Source organism: Heterodontus francisci, chromosome 1 (assembly GCF_036365525.1).
Source record: "Heterodontus francisci isolate sHetFra1 chromosome 1, sHetFra1.hap1, whole genome shotgun sequence".
NCBI lineage: Eukaryota > Metazoa > Chordata > Chondrichthyes > Heterodontiformes > Heterodontidae > Heterodontus > Heterodontus francisci.
Window position 1 is genome coordinate 183,778,916 of NC_090371.1, and position 18,063 is coordinate 183,796,978.

At 43.2% G+C, this 18,063-nt stretch overlaps 1 protein-coding gene across 4 annotated transcripts in view; it reads right to left on the reverse strand.

Moving 5' to 3' along the window:
• The window catches only part of LOC137373863 (synaptopodin-2-like), a 156,909-nt gene that overhangs the window by 53,777 nt on the left and 85,069 nt on the right, over positions 1 to 18,063 (reverse strand). For 3 of the 4 annotated variants that reach the window (XM_068039380.1, XM_068039352.1, XM_068039372.1), the window contains exon 2: positions 10,637 to 10,788. The exons of the other annotated variant lie outside the window; for it this stretch is intronic. In XM_068039380.1, coding sequence (XP_067895481.1) covers positions 10,637 to 10,788 — 152 coding nt within the window. The remainder of the gene's footprint in view (positions 1 to 10,636; positions 10,789 to 18,063) is intronic. 4 annotated transcript variants of the gene reach the window in all.

Here is an 18,063-nt window from a genome sequence, read left to right on the forward strand (position 1 = left end):
CAGGGCTGAAACCATCAAAAATGATAGTATCCTCATACCTACGCCTCCTTCTCACATCCCACTTCCCCCTCATCCTACCCTTTCTTCTGATTCACTGCAGATGGTATAAGCATGCACATCTTGCTTTCCTCCCACCCCTCCTCTCACCACAATCTTACCAATGAGCCTTTCTCCTTTCATATTCCAAAAAGGTGCAACCTTGCCAGGCAGTAGAGGAACAACAAAAAGACAGTGATAATGAAGACATAGCATTGGCACAACTCAGATACTGACATTGTGCATACCTTAACAGATAAATTAGCAGTGGAATCTGCAAATGGTGAGAGAATGGGCACGAGTGGCCTGCAGCCAAGGCGGGGAGCAAGGATAGCACAGGCGCCAGCTGGCCGGAGGGCGAGATTTTACACAGGTTTTGCTGCAGAGGACTCATATGAGAACTTTGATGGGGCAACCTACAGAAGAACACTAATGGGTTTTCACAACAAAATGTTTGGTGCATTGGGAATCCTGTCAGAAAGCCTGTGGTCAATGTCAAGGAACATGGAGGAGTCCAGTGCCACGGCACAGGGCTTTGTGCAGAGCTTGGAGCCCATTTTTTCCAGCATGAAAGTGGTCATCTGATGGTCAATGTTGCAGTTTCTATTGCAGTACAAGCAGATACCACCCAATGTTTGAATGCTTCAGTGGCAGCTCAGACTACTGTCATGCCAGGCCAACTTGCTGTCATGCAAGCTCAGCCTGCTGCCATTATGATTGTGAGTTACAGTGTGCAAAGGGACTTCCAGGGTCTCACTGCAGTCCCCCCAATAGATCACTCTGATTACTGAGGTGCTGCCCAGGGGATGTGACAGTGGCTCCATAAAGCATGAACCTGCTGTCCTCTCTCAGGAAAACAACATTCATCTGCCTGCCCTGAACACTCCTCCAGTTTCTTTAGGCACACTACAGCCTGCCGGACTGAACATTGAGTTCAATAATTTCAGAGCATGACAGCCCCCCATTTTACTTTCATTTTTAGTTATTTTTTCTTCCTTTTTTTTACATTCCTTTTTACATTTTTTACAATCTTTTTTTGCATTTATTTCATTTCATCTTAGTTTGTTCAGTTTGCTTACCCACTGTTTTTTTCAGGTTGTTTTTCTTCAGGTTTGCACTTGCTGCTGTTCAATATTCAGTGTATTCACACCTAATCTGTACTAATGCTTTGTCTTTCAACACACCATTAACATATTGTTTGCCTTTTCTCCGTGACCTTTTGGTCAGCTATGTGGTCTGGTCCAATCTGCACCTTCTCCTTTGTTATCTCTTGCCCCACCCCCACCTCACTTGTTTATAATCTGTGACTTTTCTAATATTTGTCAGTTCCGAAGAAGGGTCACTGACCCGAAACGTTAACTCTGCTTCTCTTTCCACAGATGCTGCCAGACTTGCTGAGTGATTCCAGCATTTCTTGTTTTTGTTCCAGTTTCTTTATGTTGCCTGTCAGCCAGCCTAGACTGCTACCACCCGTACCAAGATGTTGCAGTCTGCTGCTCGGCCTTTGAGGCCCAGAGAAGCTCAAGGTCATCCTCCAAGGCTATCTGCAGTCTCTTCCACTGAATGCCAATGGCTTTCCCCCAGCTCTGTTGCAGCCACTGGGGTAGTACTGCATAGGAGTACTAGGGATAGACAAAGGCATATAGAAGACAAGCACTGAGGGAATGCACAAGGATGACTTGTTGGCTTTTTTATGCAATATGGCATGATTTCATTTATAAATATTCATTTGTTTGGAATGTTTATTTTGTGGTGGCTTTTATTTTATCATTGTGGCCAAGCAGACCCTTTGATGTCACTGTATGGTATGGGACTGTTGGTGAATGGGGAATTGGGGGTGCAGTTACTGGTATTGCACGCGGATGAATTCTTGATGGATACCCTGAGCAGAAAGGGCTTGTCCAGGTTGCTCCCTCCCTTCCTCATCCTTCTCTTCTTCCTCCTCCTCCTCATGCTTCTGCACCTTGTCCTCCTCATGCTCCTGAGCTGCTCATCATATAGTTGGTGGCAAGGGCTGTCTCCTCATGATAGCAAGGTTGTGCAGTGTGCAGAAGACCACCACAAATCTTGACACCCACTCTGCTGAGTTTTTCAGGGTTCCTCCAGAACAATCCAGGCAATAGAAACATTGTTTCAGCATGCCAATGGTCTGTTCTATCACATTTTGTATGACACCATGGCTTTGATTGTATGCATGATGTTCACATGTGCAAGGGTTGTGCACTAGATTCCTGAGCCATGCCATCAGCCCTTGTCGCCCGGTAGCCCCACCCTTTGGTTTGCCATAGGGGCTCAGATGCAGAGGGTGCAGCGGACTGCAGCAGAATGAAGGCATCGTGACTTATGCCAGTATACCGAGCTTTGACCTGCATGATCTGCTGCCTATGGTCACACACCAGCTGGGCATTGAGAACGTGGAATCCCTTTCATTTCTGGCATAGTGTGCAGTTGACATGAGATATGCGCAAAGCAATGTTAGCACCCTGCATCATGGGGAAGTGTACAATCCTAGCGGAGCTATATGCTCGCTCCACCTGCTTAAACAGCTCTCAATGAATTGAGAGCCTTAGTGACATCCCTTATGCAACAGTGGACAGCAAACTTCAAGATGTTGCAAATATCTCCAGCTGCAGCCTGGAAGGAGCAATACGCATAAATGTTAATTGTCACAATCACCTTCACAGCCACTGGCAAGGAGGTTCTTGCTCTGCTGAGGTTGCAATTGTGGCTGCAGCAGGTGGCAGATTTCAGTGAGGACCTCCTTACTGAAGCACAGACAGCTCGCACATTGTTACTCGCTGAGCTTCCAGTTGGAGAATTGTTGCCTGAACACTCTGGGCAGACATGGCCTCCTGCAGAGAACTCTTCTTCCCCCCTCCTCCTACTTCCACTTCCAGCAACTTGCCCTGCTTTGCATGCCCTCAGTTCATTCTCTAGGTCATGCTGTATTTCAAGGGGTCTGTCTACCAGTCTGGGAGCAACTGGTTTGTGCAGAAGCCTTGAGGTCAGCAAAAAGTCCTTTAGCATCTGCCACACCCCTCCCTGTGGACTTTTGCAACTTGAAACAACAATAGAAAGCAGCAAACACTTGTAGAATTGTAGCAACAGCCAGAAGAAATCAACCAGCCATGAACCTGTAAGTAGTTGATAATGCCTTTAAATAGAGCAGGTGGGGAGTCCTTCCTGCTGCTGAACACGGGTTCAGCTGTGCAAGGTTAAGAAAGAGCATTAGCTGGAGCTTTAAGTTCCAAAATGGCACTGCTGATGTCCAGTGTTGTATGCTGATTGACCTCATGATCTGCCTCTTCTGCAAACCTTTAGCAGCCATTCACTGTGCGCCCACACTAACGCCCTTACCCATATGGCATTCAGCCTGATTGGTCCCACAAATGTATGAGCACCACGGATGCCATTTTGGAGCTCTAAGGGCACTCGTAGCACCCCAAAAAAGTGCTAATGAGCCCAATTTCTTGCCCACCATCTACAGCAATGAGAAACCATGAGGATGGATTTTCAGCTTGATATCAATGGAAATGAAAATGAATATCAGGTGGTTTCTGGAATACACAGCTGAGCTGCAATGGCAGTTTTCTGCCTGAGCAGCAAGTTGAAAATGTACCTTGATATCGATTACAGAATTTCTATTTAATTTTAGTACTATGGATGTTGTTTAAATGTAACAATTTGGTAGCTGCAGAGACTGTTTAAATTATTAATTTAGTATCTCAAATTCTTCATGGTTGCACCATGATCTAAATCTGTATCTATATTCAGTCAGAACATTTAAAGTTTTAGAGTCGTGTTGTACTTGGGAAATGTAAAAAAGTGCTTAAACCTTTCTCTTTACATAAGTTTTTGATTAGCATGTGTAACCTTTTGAGGTTAGAATTTTTCATGCAATGGTAGGAGATTGTATTTAGACTGGTGACACAGAAAGGAAGTGCACCAATCAGCAGTTGTCTGTACAAACTATCAAGTAACGAGCCTCTAATCTAATTGCCTAAATATACATTAAAGATATAGAAAGCATGGGGCTAAAATTGCACCTGTGAAGCACTAGTGAGTCAGGCATTCAAAATGATGAAAGGCTCTGGAAGACATCGTTCAGATTTACAGCCACTTTACAGCTAGCCCAACCAAAGTTAATTAAACTTTAAAGAAAATGGAAGCAATCAACAAATCAATTAAGTTGCAAATAAGGATGGTAAAAGGTCAAATCTATAACTCCCACATACATTAAAATTAATCTTTGAAGGCATTTTGATAGTGTTACTGCATAAACAATCACGATTGCCTGCAAAGTATGATACATGCCATATAGATATATATATATGCAAATGAACAGGAATTCTACAATATTAGGACAACCAGCACTGCAACTAGTTCTTTAAGTTCCTATAACAGTAAAAATTTTCCCAAATGTAATAACCAAGAACCTTTTTATGACATTCAATCATTTTAAAACATTCTGGAATGTAATACATTGCGCACAACTATAATTGAGAATTCATTGAACTGTGTTACTGCTAGACATGAAGAAGAATAAATTTATCATTCAGATTGTTAATGCATCTTATTAAGCTATTCAATTGTGATTTAAATCACTAATTACTTAATATTGTGCAACACTACTGACAGAAAGTAAGAGCGACATTTAGCAGTTGTCTATGAAAATTATCAAGTAACAAGTCTCTAATCTCTTGACCTGAATATGCATTCAAGATATGAGGTAAATTTGTACAACTCTGCTCCTGGCATGGAACATCACTTGTCAGGTGTGTGGAACATAGAACTGGGTGGAGAAGCCACATGCCTGATTCATAGCCCCCTACATTCACCAGAAAGTCAGGGACGCTGCAAATGAAGCACACTGACCTCCCTACAAAGTACTCCGATCTGTGCTTGCATTGGGTAAGGCCCCCTGACAAGAGAGAGCTTGCAAGGATGGCTGAAATGAAGAATAGAAAAGTGACTTGGGGTGTTCATGTGGATCAAAATAGATGGAGCTTTACCCTTTCTCCAATTTATGATACATGTGACCCAGAAGTACTTGATGTTAACACTGGGTGTGAAAAGTGGCAAATATTCATTTTCCCAATATTGATACCTTCTATCTTGACAAGCACAATAGCTCAACCCCTACTAAAATGTGTATACCCTCATGTCCTCTCCATAGGATCCAACTCCTGTTCCCTTGTTCTGGTGAAAATCACAGACCTGAAATGTTAACTCTGTTTCTCTTTCCACAGATGCTGTTAGACCTGCTGAGTATTTCTGGCAATTTCTGTTCTCATTCCTGTTCCCTTGATCCTATTCCCACAAAACTGCTGATCACCCAACATCCCCTCCTGGTCCCCGTGTTAGCTGATATTGTAAACGGTTCTCTCTCTTCAAGTGTTGTCCCTCTCTCCTTTAAATCTTCTGTCATCACCCTCTCCTCAAAAAAGCGACCCTTGACCCCACCACCCTTGTAAACTACCATCCCATCTCCAATCTCCCTTTCCTCTCCAAAGTCATTGAACATGTTGTCACCTTCCAAATCTGTTCCCATCTTTCCCGGAACTCCATGTTTGAATCCCTCCAATTAGGTTTCTGCCCTTGTCACAGTGCCTAAACAGCTCTTACCAAAGTCACAAAGGACATTCTATGTGACTATGACAAAGGTAAACTATCCCTCCTCGTCCTTCCCAACTTGTCTGCAGCCTTCAACACGGTTGAACACATCATCCTCCTCCAACGCCTCTCCACTGTCGTCCAGCTGGGTGGGACTGCTCTCACCTGGTTCCATTCTTATCTATCTAATCATAGACAGAGTATCATTTGCAATGGCTTCTCTTCCTGCTCCCATACCGTTACCTCTGGTGTTGCCAAATGATCTATTCTTGGCCCGATCCTATTTCTCATCTACATGCTGCCTCTTGGTGACATCATCCAAAAGCACAGCTTTAGTTTTCACCACCACTTCTCTAGACTCCTCCACTGTTGCTAAATTATCAGACTGCTTATCCGACATCCAGTACTGGATGAGCAGAAATTTCCTCTAATTAAATGTTGGGAAGACTGAAGACATTGTTTCTAGTCCCCACTACAAACTCTGTTCCCTTGTTACCAAATCCATCCCTCTCCTTGGCAACGGTCTGAGATTAAGCCAGTCTGTTCACAGCTTGGTATTCTATTTGACCCCGAGATGAGCTTCTGACCTCGTGTTCATGCCATCACTAAGACCGCCTATTTCCACCCCCGTAGCATTGCCTGACTTTGCCCCGTCTCAGCTCACCTGCTGCTGAAACCCTCTTTCATGCCTTTGTTTCCTCTAGACTTGATTATTCAAACTCACTCGTAGCTGGTCTTCCACATTCTACTCTCCGTGCACTTGAGGCTATCCAAAATTCTGCTGCCCGTGCATTTACTTGCACCAAGTCCCGTTCCCCTATCACCCCTGTACTCACTGGCCTACATTGGCTCCTAGTCAAGCTATGTCTTGATTTTAAAATTCTCATCCTTATTTTCAAATGCTTACGTGGCTTCATCCCTTCCTATCTCTGTAATCTATTCCAGCCCCACAACCCTCCAAAATATCTGTGCTCCTTTAATTTGGGCTTCTAGTGCATCCATGATTTTAATCGCTCCACCATTGGTGACCACGTCTTCAGATGCTTAAGCCCCAAGCTTTGTAATTCCCTCCCTGCACCTCTCCACCTCACTTTCCTCCTTTATGACACTCATTAAAACACACCTCTTTGACCAAACTTTTGGTCATCTGACCTAATATCTCCTTTTGTGGTTTGGTATCATACTTTGTTTTATAATGCTATTGTGAAGGGCCTTGGGATGTTTTTATTATGTTAAAGGTGCTATATAAATATAAGTTGTTGTTGTTGTGTGTGTTTTTCTAAATGTGGGTTATTCACCTTCAGCCTTGATTTTCTATGATCTGTCGTGACTGACTCACTGTCATATGGCCTTCCCTAGCTCAGACAGTGGGATGATCTAGCCCACAAATTATTCCACTGCTATTAATGCAGCTTTGTCAAAAGCTGCCAGGAAGTGTAATTCGAATCAGATGATCTCAATGATGCCATTTCTCCCTTGTCCCTGTGGGTTGGAATGTCTTGTTTCCACATGGTTCTCCATCTAGTGGCCTGGCTGTGAAGTAAAAAATCTCACCTAATCTTGCAAGGAAATGATTTGCAGATGGACATACAAGTTCCATTCATATGACGATAAATTGGATAGCCTCATTTTTTGGGCACAAGGGTCACGATTCGAACCTGCCAGTGCCTGTTCTGATTGAGGTGGACAGAATATACCCACCTCAGTTCATGATTGTGGCACTAGCCGGTGTGCTGCCAGCGCTGCTGTCTGTTCCTGAACACTGCCAGTGAACTCTGCACACAGTAGGAGGCCCAGCAGCATTGTTTGCAGGTCATGTGGTACAACCAGCCTGATGTTCTTAAAGGCAGACTACATCTTAAAGGGAAACTACACAAAAAGATTGCTGAAATGTAAATTCTTGGAAACTGAACACAGGGAAGAGGGATCCATAATGACAGATGCAGTGCTGGAGGCATTAGTGGTGCAGATGGGCATGAGGAAAGATGCCATGGGGAAAGACTGGGGACCAGGAAACCCTCAAGGTCAACCCTCAGAAGGAAGTGCAAGCAGGTGGTCAGAAAGATTGAATCCCAGAGTTGGGAACCGAGGGTCTGGCAACAGTGCCACAAGAAATCTAATGACCTCATGCAGGTGGTCAAGGTCAGTGAATGCATCTTCACGTGACATCTCCTACCCAACAAACTGCTCAATGCTCCACACACCCATCAATCACCCAGCAGCACTCCCTGGCATTCGGGAGTCACACCTAACATCCAGAGACCACATTCTCACCCACCCACCAATGCTGCCAGCCTCACACCCACCTCTCACTCCATTCACAGACCTTCAGTTATTCAGCTATGGCAGGTACATCACCCAAATACAGTGCTACACAACCTCTGACATTCTGCCCTCTCTCTTGCAGAACAAGGTGGCACACAATAGAATGGAGCAAAGCAGAACTGACGGAGGACAAGGATACCTGTAATTCCTAAGCCGTATGGAGGAGATGGTTCTCTGCATCATGGGGCCTCTGCGATGGGACTTGTGGCATCTGACATCTCTGAGAACATTGAGGATGATGGTATGTTCCTGCCTTATACCCATTCTCAACTCCCAGCACAACCTCATCCTGCTATCTGGCAATGATGACCAAGCAGCTGATGGTGTGACCATGGACCTTTTGCTTCCCGCCCAAACCACACTTAGTGTCATGTATTTGGAGTTTCAAAAGGCATTTGATAAGGTGCCACATAAAAGATTACTGCCGAAGATAAGAGCTCATGGTGTTAGGGGTAATATATTAGAATGGATAGAGGATTGGCTAACTAACAGGAAACAGAGAGTCGGGATAAATGGTGCATTTTCAGGTTGGCAAACTGTAACTGGTGGACTGCCACAGGGATCAATGCTGGGGCCTCAACTATTTAAAATCCATATTAATGACTAGGATGAAGGTACAGAGTGTATTATAGCCAAATTTACTGATGATGCAAAGATAGGTTAAGTGAGTGGGAAAAAATTTGACAGATGGAGTGTAATGTGGGAAATGTGAGGTTATTCACCTTGGTCGGAAGAATAGAAAAGCAGATTATTATTTAAATGGAGAAAGACTATAGAATGCTGCAGTACAGAGGGATCTGGGTGTCCTCGTACTTGAATCACAAAAAGTTAGTGTGCAGATACAGCAAGTGATTAGGAAAATGGAATGTTGGGCTTTATTGAAAGGGGGATGGAGTATAAAAGTAGGGAAGTCTTGCTACAACTGTACAGGGTGTTGGTGAGACTGTACCTAGAGTATTGTGTACAGTTTTGGTCTTCTTCCTTAAGGGGAGATGGTGGTATTGTGGTAATGTCAATGAACTAGTAACAGGTTCAAATTCCACCATGGCAGCTGGTGGAATTTAATTTCAATTAATTAATACAAATCTGGAATTGAAAGCTAGTTTCAGTTGGTGCCAGGAAAGAGTAAGAGGTGACTTGTTTGAAACCTATAAGATCCTGAGGGGTCTTGACAGGGTGGATGTGGAAAGGATATTTCCCCTTGTGGAAGAATCTAGAACTAGGCTTCACTGTTTAAAAATAAGGGGTCGCCCATTTAAGACAGAGATGGGGAGAAATTTTTTCTCTCAGCGGGTCGTGATTCTTTGCAATTCCCTTCCTCAAAAGGGGGTGGAAGCAGAGTCTTTGACTATTTTTAAGGCAGAGGTTGATAGATTCTTGATAAGCGAGGGGGTGGAAGGTTATCGGGGATAGGTGGAAATGTGGAGTAATCAGTTCAGCCATGACCTTATTGAATGGTGCAGCAAGCTCGAGGGGTCGGGTTCCACATCCAACTGTCAAGACTCCTCAGGATCTTATATGTTTCAATCAAGTCGCCTCTTACTCTTCTAAATTCCAGCGGATACAAGCCTAGCCTGTCCAATCTTTCCTCATAAGACAGCCTGCCCATTCCAGGTATTAGTCTAGTAAACTAGTTGGGGACAGCATATAGGAGAGTGCTGAAGGAGCATTGCACACCAAGATGCTGGGTGCATTGTCTAGCCTGTCAGGCAGCCTCATGACTATTAAGAAGAATGAAGGAGTCCAACTCCAACTTGGCAGAGGGGATGGAGCAGAGCGTGACCTCTCCTCAGCCTCTGCTTCATGTGCTGCAGACCCAGAGGCACTGCCACTGCTGCACCATACCTGTTGCAGCCTTTGTATGGGAAGGTCACCTGCAATCCCTGTGAGGATGAGGCAATACCCTCTGGCAATAGAAGGAACTCACCAAAACACCTCCAAAAACATTACAGAATACTTTCAGACACTTTACAAAAGAAAGATTTCCAAAAATTACTTTACCTGCAACCAGAGTGCCCAGCCCTTTAAATAATACTACTGCAGGGCCCATCTTGCAGCTTCCCACTTCTATTTTCTTGACTAAACAATAAAGACTCTGCATGGACATTTGTTGCCCAAATTTGGGATCCTGGGGGCTTACATCAGCTAGGTGGGCTGTGTGACATCAGGGTAGCGCCAAATCAACATCTTATGGCACATGCAGGGGACACACCTGCATGTGCCCATATCCTTGCAGAATGCCACACAGGAGTTGGCTGGCATTGTATTGTGCCCTTGGGAAATGGAAGTAGGCATCTAGCCGTGTCACGCTACTCAGTTTCATGCCCATAATCTTCTATTTGGGAATATAGCCTTCAACCATTGAGCTGCCCAGTGTGCAAAAGTGTTTGGATAATAATGTCTACAGGACGTTAGCATTATACAGGAAAGCACAACTACTTTCAATAGAGTCTGATTACCTTAAGGAAATCTCAATAATAATGTAATTAAGCATTTTACATCAGTTAGATGTCATCTTGTTAGTGAGTCAACTGAGTGACTAAATCAAAGTACTTTTTTCACTTCCTGTACTTTAATGTTGGGTTCTATCATCGTAAAATGTAAACAACATAAGTGCTAATAAAGAAATAGGCTTGTTGGTTTTCAGCATAAATGGCTCTACCTTTTAATGAGGATTTGCAGAGTTTCACTGGTCCCATCTATCAGCTGCATGGCTTCAGAATGGGTTAATTCTGAACAAGGTTTACTGTTGATCGAGATGAGCTCATCTCCCTCACATAATCCAGCTCTGCAGGCTTTACTCTTCTTCCGAACCTAGAAACATGACAGGTACACACAAAATAGATCTAGCTCGTAAAATGTACAATTTTAATGTTGTATAGGAATCAATCAAAGCACTATACACCTAAGCAAAAGGACTAAGGTAGTTCTTTACACATATAGACATTTTAACATAATTATGGAAATGTCTTGTGAAGGATAAATCTTTTTAATGAGTAGCAGTAGATTATAGACTCTGGGATTGTTGAATGTATTGTAAAGTGTGTTGCACATTATTGAGGTGAATTTCTGTAGGATTTTCTGCTCCGTAGTTTAAGCCGTTTTTTCTGGGATATTTGCAGCTCTTCCACCAAAGTTCAACGAATAAGCAGGAAAGATCAGGTGTAGAATTCACCTGCCATGTGCTCAAACTCTGGATTTGGTCTTGAATAATCTTCTTAAATGCTTTATCTTGGCATTTCTGTAACATAATTCACCAAATAATCTTAATGTATCAGTGCAGCCGTACCTTGGTGTCCCACCAGTAACAGGAAAACATGACGTGTTTTGTGAGACCAGTTGCACCTATGTCTTACATCATAAAACAAAGTCACATTTTCAGGTAAAAATAAGAAAAGAATCTGTCAACTACTGTATTAAAAAAAGGGAAGAATTTCCACAGGGATTATTCTGATTTCCCAATCTTACACAGTAACATCAATGATAGAAACAGTAAACAAACAGCGTAAATGGCCATTTAGTCATTTACATTGTTTCTCCGGGGGCTCTGCCAACTTCTTGCAAAGTTACCTGGAAGACCAGGGGAAGACCCACACAATTCCAGGTAATTATCTCAAAATAATAATAAGATGGGATAGGTGCTTAATATACAAGGATAAAAAGTGTTCAGAAAAGATAGAGAAGGAAAAAGGGAGATGGGATAACAGTACTGATTGGAAAGACATTGTAGTGTTGGAAAGTGGGGATGTCCTTGAGGGGGCAAGGACAGAATCCATTTGGTTAGAGTTCAGAAGCAAAAGGATATGATCACACTACTAGAGATATTCTATAGGCCTCCAAATAGTAAAAGAGAGATAGAGGAGCAACTCTGCAGAGAGATCACAGCGATGTGCAAGAACTATAGAGTGATGATGTTGGGGGACTTTAATTACCCAAATATTGATTGGGATAATTTTAGAATAAAGGGAAAGGAGGGGGATGAATTTCTGGATTGTGCATGGGAGAACTTCCTTGAACAGTATGTTCTTGGCCCATCTAGAAAGGAGGCATTGACGGATCTGGTGCTGGGAAATGAGGTGGGCCAAGTAAACCAAGTGTCTGTGGGGGGAGCACTTGGGTAAGAGTGACCATTGTATCATAAGGTTTAGACTCCTAATGCAGAAAAGCAAGGAACGAGATAAGATAGAACGGCCAGGTTGGAAGTCAGCTAATTTCAATGCGATGAGGAGGGATCTAGCCAGGATAAAATGGAACCAAAGACTGACAGGAAAAACTGTAATGGAACAATGGGTTATATTTAAGGAACAGATGCTTCAGGTACAGGCTAGGTACATTCCAACAAGGGAGAAAAGTAGGGGAACTAAAAACAGGGCTCCTTGGATGACAAGGGAGATAAAGATTATGATGAGACAAAAAAGGAGGGTGTGTGATGCATGTCAGGTGAATTCTTCAAGTGATAACCAGGCCAAATACAATATGGTGTAGATGTAATGAGTTCTGATGAAAGGTCACAGACCTGAAACGTTAACTCTGCTTCTCTCTCCACAGATGCTGCCTGACCTGCTGAGTATTTCCAGCACTTTCTGTTTTTATTTCAAATACATTAAGGTGATTGGGGAGGTGAAGAGGAAAGTAAGACTGGCAAAGAGAGAATATGAGAATAGAATGACAGTCAACATAAAAGGGGACCCAAAAATCTTCTACTGGCATGTAAATAATAAGTGGGTAGTAAAAGGTGGGACCTATTTGGGACAAAGAGGTGAAGGGCAAGGCTAGAATTCTTAAAGAGTACTTTGTATCAGTGTTTACTAAGGAAGAGGAATCTGACAAAATATCAGTTGAAGCGGGAAGAGTAGAGGCAATGAATAGGGTAAAAAGTGAGAGGGAGGAGGTACTGGAAAGGCTGGATATGCTTAGGGTAGTTAAGTCACCTTGTCCAGATGACTTGCATCCCAGGCTGCTAAAGGAAGTGAGGATGGAGATAGCGGAAGGGCTTGCCATAGTCTTCCAATATTCCCTCGATATGGGGGAGGTGCCAAAGGATTGGAGAATGGAAAATATGACACCCTTATTCAAGAAAGGGTGTAAGGACAGTTCTAGCAACTACAGGCCAGTTAGTTTAACATCAGTGGTTGGTAAGGTTTTAGAAACAAAAATCAGGGAAAAAATCAACAGACACATGGAGAGGTTTGAGCTAATTAAGGATAGCCAGCATGGATTTGTAAAAGGCATATCATGCTTGACTAATCTAATTGAATTTTTTGATGAGGTAACAGAGAAGGTTAATGAAGGGATGCGGTGGATGTTATCTATATAGACTTTAAGAAAGTGTTTGATAATTGAAAATTGAGGCTTATGGAATAGGAGGGTCAGTGTCCAACTGGATAAAAAAATTGGCTTAAGGACAGAAAGTAGCAAGTTGTCGTGAATGGTTGTTTTTTTAAGACTGGAGGACAGTAGACAGTGGTGTTCCCAAGAGTCAGTGCTAGGATCACTGCTTTTTTTTTTAGTATGTATAAATGATTTGGATCTTGGAATACAGAGTAGAATTTCAAAATTTGCCAATGATACCAAACTTGGGGTCATTGCAAACAGTGAGGATGATTTGAACTGCCTGCAACAGGACAAGATAGGCTAGCAGAATGGGCAGACAAGTGGCAGATAGAATTTAATACAGACAAGTGTGAGGTGATGCATTTTGGCAGAAAGGATCGGGTGAGGCAATACATACTTAATGCGCAATTCTAAAGACTGTGCAGGAACAGAGAAGCCTGGGGGTGCATGTGCATTGATCTTTGAAAGTGGCAGGACATATTGAGAGAGTGGTTAGTAAAACATATGGGATCTTGGGCTTTATAAATAAAGGTACGGAGTACAAAAGCAGGGAAGTTATGTTGCACATTTATAAAGCTCTGGTTAGGCCCCAACTAGAACACTGCATCCAGTTCTGGTCACCACACTTTAGGAAGGATATGAGGGTCCTTGGGAGGGTGCAGAGGCGAGTTACCAGAATAGTTCCAGGGATGAGGGATTTTAGTTACAAGGTTAGGTTGGTAAAGCTGGGGTTGTTCTCCTTGGAGCAAAGGAACAACAAAGAACAAAGAACAGTACAGCACAGGAACAGGTCATTCGGCCCTCCAAGCCTGCGCTGATCTTGATGCTTGTCTAAACTAAAACCTTCTGCACTTCCGGGGACCATATCCCTCTATTCCCATCCTATTCATGTATTTGTCAAGATGCCTCTTAAATGTCGCTATCGTACCTGCTTTCACCACCTTCCCTGGCAGCAAGTTCCAGGCACTCACCACCCTCCGTGTAAAGAACTTGCCTCACACATCCCCTCTAAACTTTGCCACTTGCACCTTAAACCTATGTCCCCTAGTAACTGACTCTTCCACCCTGGGAAAGAGCTTCTGACTATCCACTCTGTCCATGCCAGTCATAACTTTGTAAACCTCTATCATGTCACCCCTCCATCTCCGTCGTTCCAGTGAAAACAATCCGAGTTTATCCAACCTCTCCTCATAGCTAATGCCCTCCAGACCAGGCAACAGCCTGGTAAACCTCTTCTGTACCCTCTCCAAAGCCTCCACATCCTTCTGGTAGTGTGGCGACCAGAATTGCACGCAATATTCTAAGTGTGGCCTAACTAAGGAAATTGAGGGGAGATTTGATAGAGGGGTACAAGATTATGACAGGCTTAGACAAGTTAGACAAGGAAATACTGTTCCCATTAACTGATGGTACAAGGACTAGGAGACACATTTGAAGCTTTTGGGCAAGAGATGCAGGGGGAATGTGAGGAAGAACTTTTTTACACACCGAGTGATAATGAGCTGGAACTCGCTGCCCATGAGGGTGGTGAAAGCGGAGACAATCAATCATTTCAAGAGGAAATTGGATGGGCACTTTAAGGAAGTAAACTTGCGGGGCTATGGGGATAAGTGGGGGAGTGGGACTGACTGAATTACTCCGCAGACAGCCAGCATGGACTCGATGGACCGAATGGCCTCCTCCTATGCCATAAATGTAAATGACTCTAGGAGTATATTTTGAGTTTCTGGTAAGATGTTTGTGCTTAATTATCTTAGTTAGAATCGCCTAATGGTGTCATTGCTTTATACATCACTCTACCATGCTATTATTTTATCGTGCTTTGATGTATGCATTTTGTTAATAAATTACATTATCTCCAGTAATTTGGAAGGATAAACAAAAATGAGCCTGGAACTTCTGGGGGTTTCTCCTGATGTTCTGTCATAATTTTTCCAGAACCCCCGAGAAATGGTGTTAAAGATTAAAAACAGCCTTTTCAGCTGTTCTTCTTGATTCCCACTGCAAGATCTGGTTTGATCATCTAAAACAACACTGCAGCTCCCTCTCCTCATTCTGATCCTCCCAATAAGGACAACTCCAGGATCCTCTTCTGAATGACAAACTCTCTTCTCTGGCACCCTTTCTTTGCTTAGCCATCATTATCTGACAACACCAAACGTGACGAGCTCATGAACATTTTTACCTGGAAGAATGAGCTCATCTTTGCAGCTGCCTCAGCTGCCTACTACCTCTTTTTCTCACCTGCCCTGGGTTCACCTTATCTCCTCATCATTTGTTATAACCCCATGAGTCCAGTTTTGATCCCTCTAACATCCTATTTTTCATCAGGAATGGGGCAGTAACAACAGCAAAATTCCAAAAAAAATAAAGATTTAGCACCCTGGTAAGGTTGCTGGTCTGGCCTGACCCTTTTTAGTCTAGACTGGGAAATAGGAGGCCGAGACTGTAACTGGAAACAGGCAGGAGCCTAATTCACTTGGCTGCGTTTAGCAAGCAGGACCTCAAAGGTAGTAATCTCTGGATTACTCCTAAAGCCACGTGCTAGTGAGTATAGAAATAGGAAAATACACCAGATGAATGCATGGCTGGAGAGATGGTGCAGGAGGGAGGGTTTCAGATTTCTGGGGCATTGGTACCAGTTCTGGGGAAGGTGGGAGCTGCACAAGCCAGACGGTCTGCACCTGAACAAGACTGGGACAAATATCCTTGCAGGAAGGTTTACCCATGCTGTTGGGGATGGTTTAAACTGGCTTGGCAGGGGCATGGGAACCTGAGCGCAGTCTTAGATAGGACAATTTCAGAAGAGGGAACAGGAGGCAGAAAATTACCGAGTGACTCTGAAAGACAGAAGAAGCAAAGGTTAAAAAGTGTGCAGCACAGGAATTTGGCAGTGTTAAAGGGTATTTATTTAAATGCAAGGAGTCTAGTAAATAAAGCTGATGAGCTGAGGGTACAGATGGCAACACGATATCGTTGCTATAACAGAAACTTGGCTTAAGGAGGGGCAAGAATGGCAGCTCAACATCACTGGATATAGAGTTTTCAGGTGGGATAGAGAGGGAGATAAAAAAGGAGGGTGTGTAGCATTATTAGTAAAGGAATCAATAACAGCTTTGAGGAGGGACGATATGCTAAATGAATCATCAAATGAGGCCATATGGGTGGAGCTCAGAAATAAAAAAGGGGCAGCCACACTACTAGGAGTGTAGAATAGACCCCCAAATAGTGAGAGGGAGGTAGAAGAACAAACATGTAGGCAAATTTCTGAGTGCAAAAACTATAGGGCAATAATAGTTGGGGATTTCAACTACCCCAATATCAACTGGGATGCAAAACAGTGTGAAGGGCACAGAGGGGACAAAATTCTTGAACTGCATTCAAGAGAACTTTTTTAGCCAGCACATAACAAGCCCAACGAGAGGGGGCGCAATTCTAGATTTAGTCTTCAGTAATGAAACTGGGCAAGTGGATGAAGTAACAGTGGGTGACCGTTTTGGAGATAGTGACCATAATACAGTAAGTTTTAGCATAATCATGGAAAAGGACAAAGATAAAGCAGGAGTAAAAGTTTTAAATTGGGAGAAGGCAAATTTTAAGAAACTGAGAGGTGACCTCGCGAAAGTGGACTGAATACAGCGACTTGAAGGACAATCAGTAGCAAACCAGTGGGAGGCATTCAAAAGCGAGATACTACAGGCACAGTGTAGGCATGTCTCAACAAAGATAAAGGGTGGTACTGCCAAATCTAGAGCCCCCTGGTTATCTAGAAGCTCACAGGGTAAGTTCAAGCAGGAAAAGAAAGCTTATGAGGATCACAAAAATCTTAATCTTTAGAAAGCCTAGAGGATTATCAAAAGTGCAGGGGTGAAGTAAAAAAGGAAATTAGAAAAGCAAAGAGAGGACATGAAAAATTATTGGCGGTAAAATCAAAGAAAACCCAAAGATGTTTTATCAGTACATTAAGAGCAAGAGGATAACTAAGAAAAGGGTAGGGCCTATCAGAGATGTACAAGGGAACTTATGCATGGATCCAGAAGATGTGGGCAGGGTTCTTAATGAGTTTTTTTGTCTCTGTCTTCACAAAGGAGAGGGTTGATGTAGACATTGTAGTTAAAGAGGAGTGTGAAATATTAGATACGATAAGCATAATGAGAGAGGAAGTACAAGAGGATCTGACATCCTTGAAAGTTGATAAATTGCCAGGGCCAGATGGATTGCATCCCAGGTTGTTAAAGGAAGCCAGGGAGGAAATAGCGGATGCACTGAGGATCATCTTCAAATCCTCACTAGATACAGGAGTTGTGCGAGACAATTGGAGGTCTGCGAATGTTGTACCATTGTTTAAAAAGAGTGCGAGGGAAAGGCCAAATAATTATAGGCCAGTCAGTCTGACCTCGGTGGTGGGCAAATTGTTAGAATCTTTTCTGAGGGACAGGATAAACTGCCACTTAGAAAGGCAGGGATTAATCAGGGATAGTCAGTATGGATTTGTTAAGGGAAGGTCATGTCTTACTAACTTAATTGAGTTTTTTGAGGAAGCAACAAGAAGGATTGATGAGGGTAGTGCAGTGGATGTGCTCTGCATGGACTTTACTAAGGTATTTGACAAGGTCCTACATGGCAGACTGGTCAGAAAAATAAAAGCCCATGGGATACTGTGGAATGTGGCAGGTTGGATCCAGAATTGGCTCAGGCACAGGAAACAACAGGTAGTAGTCGACGGATGTTTTTGTGAATAGAAAGCTGTTTCCA